General features: G+C 37.7%; 1 protein-coding gene across 16 annotated transcripts in view; it reads left to right on the top strand.

The window, feature by feature from the left end:
* BPTF (bromodomain PHD finger transcription factor) overlaps nt 1-14,966 on the top strand; it is a 179,262-nt gene that overhangs the window by 17,987 nt on the left and 146,309 nt on the right. For all 16 annotated transcript variants that reach the window (XM_077163604.1, XM_077163603.1, XM_077163602.1 and 13 more), the window contains exon 2: nt 13,821-14,643. In XM_077163604.1, coding sequence (XP_077019719.1) covers nt 13,821-14,643 — 823 coding nt within the window. The remainder of the gene's footprint in view (nt 1-13,820; nt 14,644-14,966) is intronic.

The following is a 14,966-nucleotide window of genomic DNA, read 5'->3' as shown; positions in this document are numbered from 1 at the left end:
TTTAGTCTTTCCTGTGTTTATGCCCCACTCAGAGTTTAGTTTGACACTTAAGTTATGATTGTATTGTAGTTTAGTTCTCAGAGCTTTTGCTATGTTGCCTTGGGTCTGTCCCAAGCAGGTACACTTCAGGAGTGAGCTTGAAATATGTGCTGATTCATATACAAAATTAAGAGATAACCTTTTCTAGCTATATGTTCTCAAATGCCTCCATATTGTCTGGCTTGCAGAGGCCCTTTTCCTGGTCTACTGGGCAGAAATACAGGATTTTTTTTTGAATTTTATCTGATTACGCTGGCACGGTGCTGCAGCTCTGCAATTGGTGTAGAGACTAGAAGAGAAAAACAAAACAGGAATTTCTTCCATACTCCCCATCTCTCAAAGGCCCCATTTCAATTCTTTCCCTTGAAATATGAAGTTTCTCTCTGAGATTTTTCTGTTGATGCTGCTTGCCACAGTAGATTGTACAAAGTGTCAGAGAAGCACAGTGCTAGGAACCATAGGAAAGGACAGGGGAGGTGACATTTGAGCAGGGCCTTGAAAAATATCTAGGATTTCTGCAGATTTTAATTAGTAGCACTTGAGATTCTGAATTTCTCAAGCATCCTAGAAGTGCCAATACCATTTTGAGTAGCAAAGTTTAAAGGTAACTTCTGGAGTTAGTGAATTTCATCCAATATGTATTAATTTCTTTTTTTACCACTTAAAAAAATTTCCAAGTGCATTTTAACAAGTAGTTATACAACAGATTTTAAAATTTGGTATGGGTTACAGTTCCACGATTTTTCGTTTTTTCTTCTAGCTGCTCCAAGACACTGGAGACCAAAAGGAATATCAATATATTGATTCAGCAGTCATGTTCATTTGTTAAATTCTGTCTTCTCTGTTATACTCTTGATATGTATTAATTTTTACTAGACTGAATCTCAGGGGATAACCTTTCTAAGTTCTAGGGAAGTGGTTCTCAACATGTGGATCCTATACCAGCAGCATTAACATCACTTGTGAAATTGTCAAAAGTGCAAATTATCAGACTTTATCCTAGACTTACTGAATCAGAAACTGTGCCTTAATTAGAATCTTTGTTTTAACAAGTCCTGCAGGTGATTCTGAAGCTTGCTAAAATTTGAGGATCACTCTTCCAGTACATCTTACTATATAGTCCTCTATTTACTTTTTTTTAATTAAATTTTTTTTAAACAAAACATACAAACACGAACATTCTTAACATATGATCATTCCATTCTTGGTGTATAATAAAAAACTCACAATATCATCACCATGATCATTTCTTAGACTATTTGCATCAATTTGGAAAAAGAAAAAAGAAAAAAATCATGCTATACCCCGTACCCCTCCCTCTCATTGACTGCTAGTATTTCAACCTATCCAATAGATTTTAGCCTTTGTTTCCCCTATTTTTTCTATATGCCTTACCACTCCCATTCATTGATCACTAGCATTTCAATCTACTAAATTTATTTTAACATTTTTGCCGTATTATTTATTTATTTTTAATCCATGTATTTTACTCATCTGTCCATACCGTAGATAAAAGGAGCATCAGACACAAGGTTTTCACAATCACACAGTCACATTGCAAAAGCTATATCATTATACAGTCATCTTCAAGAAACACGGCTACTGGAACACAGCTCTACATTTTCAGGCACTTCCCTCCAGCTTCTCCAATATACCTTAACTGAAAAAGGTGATATAACGTGTAAGAAAACCTCCAGGATAATCTCTTGACTCTGTTTGAAATATCGTAGCCTTTGACACTTTGTCTCATTTCTCTCTTCACCCTTTTAGTCGAGAAGATTTTCTCAATCCCTTGATGCTGAGTCTCAGCTCATTCTAGGATTTCTGTCCCACGTTGCCAGGAAGGTTTACACCCCTGGGAGTCATGTTCCACATTGAGAGGGGAAAAGCAGTGAGTTTGCTTGTTATGTTGGTTGAGAGAGAGGCCACATCTGAGCAACAGAAGAGGTTCTCTGGGGGTGATTCTTAGGCCTAATTTTAAGTAGGTTTAGCCTATTCTTTGTGGGGATAAGTTTCATAAGAGCAAACCCCAAGATTGAGGGTTCGGCCTATTGTTTGGTTGTCTCCATTGCTTGTGAGGCTATCCAGGAATTCTCCACATGGAGAAGTTGAATTTTTTCTCGCCATTCTCCCAAGGGGACTTTGCAAATACTTTTTTTTTCATTGTTCACATCACTCTGGGATTTATTGGGGCTCACTCTGCACAAACTTATGAGATCTCATGCCCTACTCAAGGTTCCATGTACTTTATTTGCTTTTGTAATGTGGAGTAAAAACATTTAAACATCTGGAAATTTTGTGCAGGCATTTTCTCATGTGATTATATGGGCTATCATGTAATTCAAAATTGCTCATTCTTGCAGTGCTGGCCACTACTTATAGTGATAAACAGTAACTCCCTGCCCTCAAGGAGATGACATTCTAGTGCTGGAATGACGTTCTAGTTAAAATGCTAACTGCTAGTTTATATATGTATCCTTCCATAAGCTGTTTTGCAAGGTTTAAAATTATTTGTATGTTGTGACGTGTTTTTTTGCTTCACAATTTTTTTGGAAAGACCTATCCATGCTGACATACATAGATCGAAATCATTCAAAACTACATTGTAGAATTCTTTCAGATTAATGGTCTACAGTTTAGCCATTTCCCTGTTGATTGGCATTTTGGTTATTCCCATTTTTTGTTTTATTTTGGTTTCTTTGCTTTTTTTTTTTTTTTTAAGCATTTCTGAAGTTCCTCTATATATGCATAAGGAGAATTTCTCTAGAGGTTTTCAAACTGTGGGTCTCTCAGTGAGTTGCTATCCCAGTGTTTTCAAAGCAGGAAAGGAACAGAAGATTTTAGTGTAATAGAATATATTAGTATAAGGCACATATATAATAAGAGCATTGCTTTGTAGAACTTTTGTTTTGGGGAGTTTTTGTACTGGATTGAGATGTAAATACATTTCTTGGCAAATATATTTTACATTCTAAAAGGTTTTCAAGCTGCTACTCTCAGGGCTATATGTGCATAACCTTAACCTGAATAGATATTACTGAGTTACTCACTGAAGCAGTTTACAGTCTATGGTATATTAGTGTTTCCCTTCCTCTAGGTCCTTCCCAGTAGTTTGATTATACTTTTAAATTCTTATCCATCAGAACAGTATCTCTGGTATTAATTTGCCCTTATCTGATATCTATCTGAGCAGGTCAAACTTTTAATTCTTTTTTTAATACTGGATAATTAATATAATTCATTTGGTAGATGCTAGATCAGTTTTGAAAATGGTAATGAGCATAATACTCATGGCATATTAAAAAACACTTCCATGAATATTTGTAATGACTTACTAATATTAATGATTGACACTTGTGGAACTTGAGTAGTTTAAATTTACAATACTTTTCTCTTTTTTGTTGGTCTGCAGCATCTTTAATCTCTGTGATATCTGCTATTTTTCTGTTTATTCTTTTAAATTCCTCTTATATGGTTCTAGTCTTCTTGATTTCCTGTATGTCATTAGCCATTCCATTTATTTTATTTAGTAGTGTTCATTATATGAACGTCTTTGATTAGTTGTTCTAAAGTCTGTGTCTCCTCTGGTGTTTTGATTTGGTCATTAGGCTGGACTACATCTGTCTGCATCTTGATGTGCTTAGTGGTCTTCTGTGCATTCAAGGCATGTAAATATCTTGATAGGGTTGCTTTGGAAGTTGATTTCCTCTAGTAGTCTAAAGCTTTGTATTTGCTGGATGGATGTGGAGCAGGATGCATGATGTGGGGTGGGCTTAACAGTGTAGTGATGGGTTGTGGTGCAGGTTGGGGATACTACACTTGTGCCTGTGAGCATGAGGTGTGGGGTGCAGGGGCCTGGGGGTGCAGTATGCTCAGGCAGACCTTGGAGTGCAGGAGCAGGTTGCAGCTTGGGGAACACAGGTAAGGTGCAGATTGCAGCTTGGGGAACACAGAGGTAAGGCATGGTGGGAGGCGAATGGGGGAGGACTGTGTATATGCACAGGGGCTGGTGTGCAGATAGGATGTGGGTGAGGATGTGGAGTATGGGGGTTGTGGATATTGGTGTGGGGTTGGGGGCACAGAGGTCGAGGCACAGGAAGGGCAGGTCATGGGTGTGTCCTTTGCAGGAGGTGGGGTTCAGAGGTGATTTCTCTTTTTACACTCAAATCTATGCTCAATTCTATAAATCTTTGAATTTGTCATAATTAGTTCTTATTCAGATAACAACATCAGCAACCATTAATAGCAGCATCATTTTATTCATTTGAAAATTAATATTTTTATAGGTTTGCATAGAAACCAGGTCAAATTTTTTTCTGTTAAAACATAATATAAGAAACACATACATGTGATATAAAATGAAGTACAAAAGGGTGAGAAAAATTAGTCGTCTTTTCCTGTCCCCCAGTTCTCCTTCCCAGAATCAAGTTGTAAAAGATTCTTCCATGTCCCTTTGAGATGTATACGTTTATCACTGTCCCATTCTTCTTCTCTTCCTCCTCTTTTTTCTTTGTGTTTTTTCTGGTTTCTTTACTCAGATGACATCTATTCATTGTTCTGTAGCTAGCTTTTCCTTCTGCTAGCTGTGTCTTTAGGATTGCTTCATTTCAGTACATATAAATTATACATTTTTTTCAACTGCTAGATTTTTTTTTCTTTTAAATATTTTTATTGATAAATCTTAACACAAACAATCCATACGTGGTGCAGTCAGTGGCTCATAATATCAAATAGTTGTGTATTCATTGCCATGATCATCTTGTAGAACATTTGTATCACTCCAGAAAAAGAAATGAAAAAAGAAAGAACTCACACATACCATACTCCTTACCCCTCCCTCTCATTGATCACCAGTATTTCCATCTACCCATGGAAAGATTTCCATCTTTGTCCCCCCGTTTGTTTATTTTTTATCTGTATTTTTTTACTCATCTGTCTATACCCTCGATAAAAGGAGAATCAGACGCAAGGTTTTCATAATCACACATTCACATTGTAAAAGTTGTATCGTTATACAATTGTCTTCAAGAATCAAGGCTACTGGAACACAGCTCAAAAGTTTCAGGTACTTCCTCCTGCCACTCCAATATACCATAAACTAAAAAGGAATAGCTATATAATATGTGTATGAAAACTTCCAGGATAACCTCTCAACTCTGTTTGAAATCTCTCAGCCACTGAAATTATTTTATCCTTTCTTTCTTCCCGCTTTTGGTCAAGAAGTCTTTTTCGAGACTTCCTGGAAGATGGCGGCTTAGTAAGACGCGCGGATCTTAGTTTCTTCTCCAGGACACCTACTAGGGGAGTAGAAACGATACAGAAAGCGCCCAAAGCCACAACAGAGATAAAAAAGACAGCGTACCCCATCCTGGAACGGCTGGCTGGCTGAGAGAAGCAGCTCGGGTGAGATCGCCGAGGCGCGCGGGCCTTACCGGGCGGGGTGGCAAGCGGCCGGAGTTACTCCCTTCCCCCTTCCCGGGCCGGCTGGGAGAATTGGAGAGGCGGTCCCCTGAAACAAAGACGGCTGGCGCCCACACCACGCGCAGCCCCCGGACCAACTGAGAGAATTGGATCGGAAACCCCCAGGCCACGGAGAATGGTGACGGGTGGGGGAGGCCCCTTCCAAACCCGTGACTCCCGGGGAACGTGCACTCTCTCGGGCGGGCCGCTGCCGCTGGCGCCCTCCCGCCACGCTTGTTGCCCAGGGCTGACTAGGAAATTCGAACGGGCTCTTTCCCTGGCTGCGGCGACCAGCAACCCTCCCTGCGTTCGGACCCCGGGCCGGCTCAAGCCGTTTCGGCTAGCGAACCCCCAGGACGGCGAGAGTTTTCCAAAGTTTAAGGTCCCACAGCACCTTTTACTGGTGGGACCCGCAGACAAACGGGTGCCACGAGCGCCACCTACTGGGCAGGATAAGAAAAACAGAACCCAGAGATTTCACAGAAAAATATTACAACCTTGCTGGGTCCAACACCAAGAGAAATCTGAATAAATGCCCAGACACCAGCAGCAGAAGATAACTGTCCACGCTCAAAAGATTGAGAATATGGCTCAGTCAAAGGAACAAACCAATAGCTCAAATGAGACACAAGAGCTGAGACAACTAATGCTGAATATACGAACAGAAATGGAAAACCTCTTCAAAAATGAAATCGATAAATTGAGGGAGGACATGAAGAGGACATGGGCTGAACATAAAGAAGAAATAGAAAAACTGAAAAAACAAATCGCAGAACTTATGGAAGTGAAGGATAAAGTAGCAAACATAGAAAAAATAATGGATAGCTACAAGGATAGATTTAAAGAGACAGAAGATAGAATTAGTGATTTGGAGGATGGAACATCTGAATTCCAAAAAGAAACAGAAACTATAGGGACAAGAATGGAAAAATTTGAACAGGGGATCAGGGAACTCAAGGACAATATGAACCGCACAAATATACGTGTTGTGGGTGTCCCAGAAGGAGAAGAGAAGGGAAAAGGAGGAGAAAAACTAATGGAAGAAATTATCACTGAAAATTTCCCAACTCTTATGAAAGACCTAAAATTACAGATCCAAGAAGTGCAGCGCACCCCAAAGAGATTAGACCCAAGTAGGCGTTCTCCAAGACACTTACTAGTTAGAATGTCAGAGGTCAAAGAGAAAGAGAAGATCTTGAAAGCAGCAAGAGAAAAACAATCCATTACATACAAGGGAAACCCAATAAGATTTTGTGTAGATTTCTCAGCAGAAACCATGGAAGCTAGAAGACAGTGGGATGATATATTTAAATTACTAAAAGAGAAAAACTGCCAACCAAGACTCCTATATCCAGCAAAATTATCCTTCAAAAATGAGGGAGAAATTAAAACATTCTCAGACAAAAAGTCACTGAAAGAATTTGTGACCAAGAGACCAGCTCTGCAAGAAATACTAAAGGGAGCACTAGAGTCAGATACAAAAAGACAGAAGAGAGAGATATGGAAAAGAGTGTAGAAAGAAGGAAAATCAGATATGATATATATAATACAAAAGGCAAAATGTTAGAGGAAAATATTATCCAAACAGTAATAACACTAAATGTCAATGGACTGAATTCCCCAATCAAAAGACATAGATTGGCAGAATGGATTAAAAAACAGGATCCTTCTATATGCTGTCTACAGGAAACACATCTTAGACCCAAAGATAAACATAGGTTGAAAGTGAAAGGTTGGGAAAAGATATTTCATGCAAATAACAACCAGAAAAGAGCAGGAGTGGCTATACTAATATCCAACAAATTAGACTTCAAATGTAAAACAGTTAAAAGAGACAAAGAAGGACACTATATACTAATAAAAGGAACAATTAAACAAGAAGACATAACAATCATAAATATCTATGCACCGAACCAGAATGCCCCAAAATACGTGAGGAATATACTGCAAACATTGAAAAGGGAAATAGACTCATATACCATAATAGTTGGAGACTTCAACTCACCACTCTCCTCAAGGGACAGAACATCTGGACAGAGGATCAACAAAGAAATAGAGAATCTGAATATTACTATAAATGAACTAGACTTAATAGACATTTATAGGACATTACATCCCACAACAGCAGGATACACCTTTTTCTCAAGTGCTCATGGATCATTCTCAAAGATAGACCATATGCTGGGTCACAAAGCAAGTCTTAACAAATTTAAAAGGATTGAAATCTTACACAACACTTTCTCGGACCATAAAGGAATGATGTTGGAAATCAATAATAGGCAGAGTGCCAGAAAATTCACAAATACGTGGAGGCTCAACAACACACTCCTAAACAACGACTGGGTCAAAGAAGAAATTGCAAGGGAAATTAGCAAATACCTCGAGGCGAATGAAAATGAAAACACAACATATCAAAACTTATGGGACGCAGCAAAGGCAGTGCTAAGAGGGAAATTTATTGCTCTAAATGCCTATATCAGAAAAGAAGAAAAGGCAAAAATTCAGGAATTAACTATCCATTTGGAAGAACTGGAGAAAGAACAGCAAGCTAACCCCAAAGCAAGCAAAAGGAAAGAAATAACAAAGATTAGAGCACAAATAAATGAAATTGAAAACATGAAAACAATAGAGAATATCAATAAGGCCAGAAGTTGGTTCTATGAGAAAATCAATAAGATTGATGGGCCCTTAGCAAGATTGACAAAAAGAAGAAGAGAGAGGATGCAAATAAATAAGATCAGAAATGGAAGAGGAGACATAACTACTGACCTCACAGAAATAAAGGAGGTAATAACAGGATACTATGAACAACTTTACGCTAATAAATACAACAATTTAGAGGAAATGGACGGGTTCCTGGAAAGACATGAACAACCAACTTTGACTCAAGAAGACATAGATGACCTCAACAAACCAATCACAAGTAAAGAAATTGAATTAGTCATTCAAAAGCTTCCTAAAAAGAAAAGTCCAGGACCAGATGGCTTCACATGTGAATTCTACCAAACGTTCCAGAAAGAATTACCAATTCTCTTCAAACTCTTCAAAAAAATCGAAGTGGAGGGAAAACTACCTAATTCATTCTATGAAGCCAACATCACCCTCATACCAAAACCAGGCAAAGATATTACAAAAAAAGAAAACTACAGACCAATCTCTCTAATGAATACAGATGCAAAAATCCTCAATAAAATTCTAGCAAATCGTATCCAACAGCACATTAAAAGAATTATACATCATGACCAAGTAGGATTCATCCCAGGTATGCAAGGATGGTTCAACATAAGAAAATCAATTAATGTAATACACCATATCAACAAATCAAAGCAGAAAAATCACATGATCATCTCAATTGATGCAGAGAAGGCATTCGACAAGATTCAACATCCTTTCCTGTTGAAAACACTTCAAAAGATAGGAATACAAGGGAACTTCCTTAAAATGATAGAGGGAATATATGAAAAACCCACAGCTAATATCATCCTCAATGGGGAAAAATTGAAAACTTTCCCCCTAAGATCAGGAACAAGACAAGGATGTCCACTATCACCACTATTATTCAACATTGTGTTGGAGGTTCTAGCCAGAGCAATTAGACAAGAAAAAGAAATACAAGGCATCAAAATTGGAAAGGAAGAAGTAAAACTATCACTGTTTGCAGACGATATGATACTATACGTCAAAAACCCGGAAAAATCCACAACAAAACTACTAGAGCTAATAAATGAGTACAGCAAAGTAGCAGGTTACAAGATCAACATTCAAAAATCTGTAGCATTTCTATACACTAGTAATGAACAAGCTGAGGGGGAAATCAAGAAACGAATCCCATTTACAATTGCAACTAAAAGAATAAAATACCTAGGAATAAATTTAACTAAAGAGACAAAAAACCTATATAAAGAAAACTACAAAAAACTGCTAAAAGAAATCACAGAAGACCTAAATAGATGGAAGGGCATACCGTGTTCATGGATTGGAAGACTAAATATAGTTAAGATGTCAATCCTACCTAAATTGATTTACAGATTCAATGCAATACCAATCAAAATCCCAACAACTTATTTTTCAGAAATAGAAAAACCAATAAGCAAATTTATCTGGAAGGGCAGGGTGCCCCGAATTGCTAAAAACATCTTGAGGAAAAAAAATGAAGCTGGAGGTCTCGCACTGCCTGACTTTAAGGCATATTATGAAGCCACAGTGGTCAAAACAGCATGGTATTGGCATAAAGATAGATATATCGACCAATGGAATCGAATAGAGTGCTCAGATATAGACCCTCTCATCTATGGACATTTGATCTTTGATAAGGCAGTCAAGCCAACTCCCCTGGGACAGAGCAGTCTCTTCAATAAATGGTGCCTAGAGAACTGGATATCCATATGCAAAAGAATGAAAGAAGACCCATCTCTCACACCCTATACAAAAGTTAACTCAAAATGGATCAAAGATCTAAACATTAGGTCTAAGACCATAAAACAGTTAGAGGAAAATGTTGGGAGATATCTTATGGCTCTTACAACTGGAGGCGGTTTTATGGACCTTAAACCTAAAGCAAGAGCACTGAAGAAGGAAATAAATAAATGGGAACTCCTCAAAATTAAACACTTTTGTGCATCAAAGAACTTCATCAAGAAAGTAGAAAGACAGCCTTCACAATGGGAGACAATATTTGGAAATGATATATCAGATAAAGGTCTAGTATCCAGAATTTATAAAGAGATTGTTCATCTCAACAACAAAAAGACAGCCAACCCAATTACAAAATGGGAAAAAGACTTGAACAGACACCTCTCAGAAGAGGAAATACGGATGGCCAAGAGGCACATGAAGAGATGCTCAATGTCCCTGGCCATTAGAGAAATGCAAATCAAAACCACAATGAGATATCCTCTCACACCCACCAGAATGGCCATTATCAACAAAACAGAAAATGACAAGTGCTGGAGAGGATGCGGAGAAAGAGGCACACTTATCCACTGTTGGTGGGAATGTCAAAGGGTGCAACCACTGTGGAAGGCAGTTTGGCGGTTCCTCAAAAAGCTGAATATAGAACTGCCATACGACCCAGCAATACCATTGCTAGGTATCTACTCAAAAGACTTAAGGGCAAAGACACAAACGAACATTTGCACACCAATGTTTATAGCAGCATTATTTACAATTGCAAAGAGATGGAAACAACCAAAATCTCCATCAACAGAAGAGTGGCTAAACAAACTGTGGTATATACATACGATGGAATATTATGCAGCTTTAAGACAAGATAAACTTATGAACCATGTAATAACATGGATGGACCTAGAGAATATTATGCTGAGTGAATCCAGCCAAAAACTAAAGGACAAATACTGTATGGTCCCACTGATGTGAACGGACATTCGAGAATAAACTTGAAATATGTCATTGGTAACAGAGTTCAGCAGGAGTTAGAAACAGGGTAAGACAATGGGTAATTGAAGCTGAAGGGATACAGACTGTGCAACAGGACTAGATACAAAAACTCAAAAATGGACAGCACAATAATACCTAATTGTAAAGTAATCATTAAAACACTGAATGAAGCTGCATCTGAGCTATAGGTTTTTGTTTTGTTTTGTGTTGTTTTGTTTTGATTTTACTATTATTACTTTTATTTTTTTCTCTATATTAACATTCTATATCTTTTTCGGTTATGTTGCTAGTTCTTCTAAACCAATGCAAATGTACTAAGAAATGATGATCATGCATCTATGTGATGATGTTAAGAATTAATGATTGCATGTGTAGAATGGTATGATCTCTAAATGTTGGGTTAATTTCTTTTTTTCCGTTAATTAAAAAAAAAAAAAAAAAAAGAGAAGGGATAATTGGAGATGAAGGGATACAGACTGTACAACGGGACTGGATATAAAAACTCAGAAATGGACAGCACAATACTACCCAATTGTAATGCAATTATGTTAAAACACTGAATGAAGCTGCATGTGAGGTATAGGTTTTTTGTTTTTGTTTTTTTTGTTTTTTTTCTTTCTATTATTGTTTTAATTCTTATTCTGTTGTCTTTTTATTTCTTTTTCTAAATCGATGCAAATGTACTAAGAAATGATGAATATGCAACTATGTGATGTTATTAAGAATTACTGATTGTACATGTAGATTGGAATGATTTCTAATTGTTTTGTTAATTCTTTTTTTAATTAATAAAAAAAAAAAAAGAAAAAAAAAAAAAAAAGAAGTCTTTTTCATCCCTTGATGCCAGGTCCCAGCTCATCCTGGGATTTCTGCCCCACGTTGTGAGGGAGATTTACACCCTGGGAGTCATGTCCCATGTAGTGGGGGAAGGCAGTGAGTTCATTTGCCTTGTAGGCTTAGAGAGAGAGGCCACATCTGAACAGCAAAAGATGTTCTTTGTGAGTGACTCTTAGGTCTAATTTTAAGTAGGCTTAGCCTATCTTTTTGCAGGAATGAGTTTCATAGGTGAGAACCCCAAGATCAAGGGCTTGACCTATTATTGATTTGGTTGTCTCCACTGCTTGGGACAATACCAGAAATTCTCCAAATGGGGAAGTTGAATATTTCCTCCTTTCTCCCCAGTGCCTCAAGAGGACCTTACAAATGCTACTTTATTCACTGCCCAAATTACTCTGGGATCTATCAGGACATCACACTAACCTGAACAAACCAACAAAATCTCATGCCCTATTCAAGATTCCATATACTTAAGGTGTTTGACTTAACTGACTATACATCTTAAGTTAGGAAATGCTCTACCCAAAATATAAATTTTGCACCAAATAAACATCTCTCCCTTTGGTTTCACACAGAAGTTGAAGTTTTAAAATATAGATGATATCATCCTTTGAAGCTGTGTTCTCATTTACCTTAGTCATATCCAGATCAGCTTCATTCATATAATTAGTCATAGTCAGATCCCAACTTTTTAAGTCGTTCCTATATGGGGATACTGCTCACTTTCATAGCTTCAGAGCTCTAATTCTGAGTCTCAGGTGTCACATAAATACCTGAAGTTTCTGGAAACGACCAGGTTATAAACAGACAGCTCGGTATCTCAGAATTTAGAAATTACAGTTAGAACTCGTGAATATATGCGATGGCTGTAAGAGCTTACATTCTGGGACCCTTTACGGTAGGCCCCAATCTGATAACCCATGCTCTCAACTTCAGTTCACTGAGTTTTTATATTAGTAGTTAGTCCATCTGAATGAGGCATGATAATGTTTGTCTTTTTGTTTCTGACATTTCGTTCAACCTACAGTCCTTAAGGTTCATTCACCTAGTTGCTTGCCTCACAACTTTATTCCTTTTTGTGGCTAGTCAGTATTCCATTGTATGTGTACACCATATTCCCCCTTCCATTCCTCAGTCATTGTACCCTTAGGCCACCTCCATCCATTGTGGATCATGAAACACTGTCACCATAGACACCATGGTGCAACTGCTAAATTTTTGGGGTAGATCTGCTGTAATTCATAATTCATTTAACTATTGCCATACATTAGGTTTAAAAGAAGGAAAAATATAAAACCAACACAAATCTCCCACTTTTAAACAATAGTACATTAATTATTATTGTGTTTACTTAAATTCAGGTATGAGTATATCTGTAGGATAAATTCCAGGAAGTGGAATTGGTGAAACAAAAGGATATGCATTTGAATAGATTTTTGCCAAATTGTCTTCTAAAAAGTCGAACCGATTTATACTCTCCCAGTAATTTATCGTTTTGAAACCCTTCTTTGCTTAACTACCCTCCCTTTTTCTCTGGGCCCTGAACCTCTGCTTCACTATGGAGCTCCTCATTATGTAGTTCTTGGGAAGTTCTTGGGAAGTTCTCTTGGCAGAGGGAAAGGGGTGCTACCTCAGAGGGCTTCCTGTCTGGTTGATAAGTGGCATTTCTCTATTGGACCTGACCCAATGTGAAATCTGTTGGTGGTGTTCTACCCCTCCCGCATGCCTATTGTCTTGTATGTAGATTGTTTTTTAATTCTTATTCTTGTCACATCTTTCGCAAATGTTGAAGCTACCTGTAAACTAGTTAACCCTTTTAGAGCTTTATATTAAAAAAAAATTAAATTTTTCCTCCTGCTTTGGAATCAAATGGGAAAACCTTGAAATTAGATTTTCCTGTAGCCTTAAAAATTAGAGATAAATCATTGCTTCTTAGTATTATTTTAACTTGGCAATTACTAGAGAAGTATAAGCACACTTCTCTATTCTTTGAGGTGTTTGTCCAAACAGGAAAAACTGGAGAACCCTTAGTTTATAAAAATTATGTAATGTATTGATTTGTAATTAAATCATTTCTTTATTCACAGGGAGGCGAAAACCAAGAGTACATCGACCTCGTTCTCCGATATTGGAAGAAAAGGACATCCCACCTCTTGAATTTCCCAAGTCCTCGGAGGATTTAATGGTGCCTAATGAGCATATAATGAATGTTATTGCTATTTATGAGGTCCTGCGGAACTTTGGCACTGTTTTAAGATTATCTCCTTTTCGCTTTGAGGATTTTTGTGCAGCTCTGGTAAGCCAAGAGCAATGCACACTTATGGCAGAGATGCACGTTGTACTTTTGAAAGCAGTTTTACGTGAAGAAGACACTTCAAATACTACCTTTGGACCTGCTGATCTGAAAGATAGCGTTAATTCCACTCTGTATTTCATAGATGGGATGACGTGGCCGGAGGTTCTGCGGGTATACTGTGAGAGTGATAAGGAGTACCATCATGTTCTTCCTTACCAAGAAGCAGAGGACTATCCTTATGGACCAGTAGATAACAAAATCAAAGTTCTTCAGTTTTTAGTTGATCAGTTTCTTACAACAAATATTGCTCGTGAGGAATTGATGTCTGAAGGGGTAATCCAGTATGATGACCATTGTAGGGTTTGTCACAAACTTGGGGATTTGCTTTGCTGTGAGACGTGTTCAGCAGTGTACCATTTGGAATGTGTGAAACCACCTCTTGAGGAGGTACCAGAGGATGAATGGCAGTGCGAAGTCTGTGTAGCACATAAGGTGCCTGGTGTGACTGACTGTGTTGCTGAAATCCAAAAAAATAAACCATATATTCGACATGAACCTATTGGATATGACAGAAGCAGGAGAAAATACTGGTTCTTAAACCGAAGGCTCATAATGTAAGTAAATCCAGTCTTAATTTTTGTATACATTTAAGATAAACCAATTTTCTTCATGATTAATATAAAAGAACGACTGCTCCTGATGTATAAACCTTTGTAGGTTAATAATGAGTTGCACAGTTAAATAATTTTCAACTTGAAGGAATATGTGCATTAAAACAGTTTTTAAAATTGTAAAGAAGAGTGTATGAAAAGCAAAATAGAAATAATTGTATTCAGTGCCTGGAATAGGACACAGTACATTACTAATTGGAAAGCCACTGTGTTTCCTTACCCACCCACTTACATTATCCTACCACCCATCCTGAGGTAATTACTGC

The sequence above is a fragment of the Tamandua tetradactyla genome, chromosome 6 (assembly GCF_023851605.1).
Source record: "Tamandua tetradactyla isolate mTamTet1 chromosome 6, mTamTet1.pri, whole genome shotgun sequence".
NCBI classification, from domain to species: Eukaryota; Metazoa; Chordata; class Mammalia; order Pilosa; family Myrmecophagidae; genus Tamandua; species Tamandua tetradactyla.
Note: the sequence above shows the minus strand (reverse complement) of the source record. Positions and strands in the feature narration are given on the sequence as shown.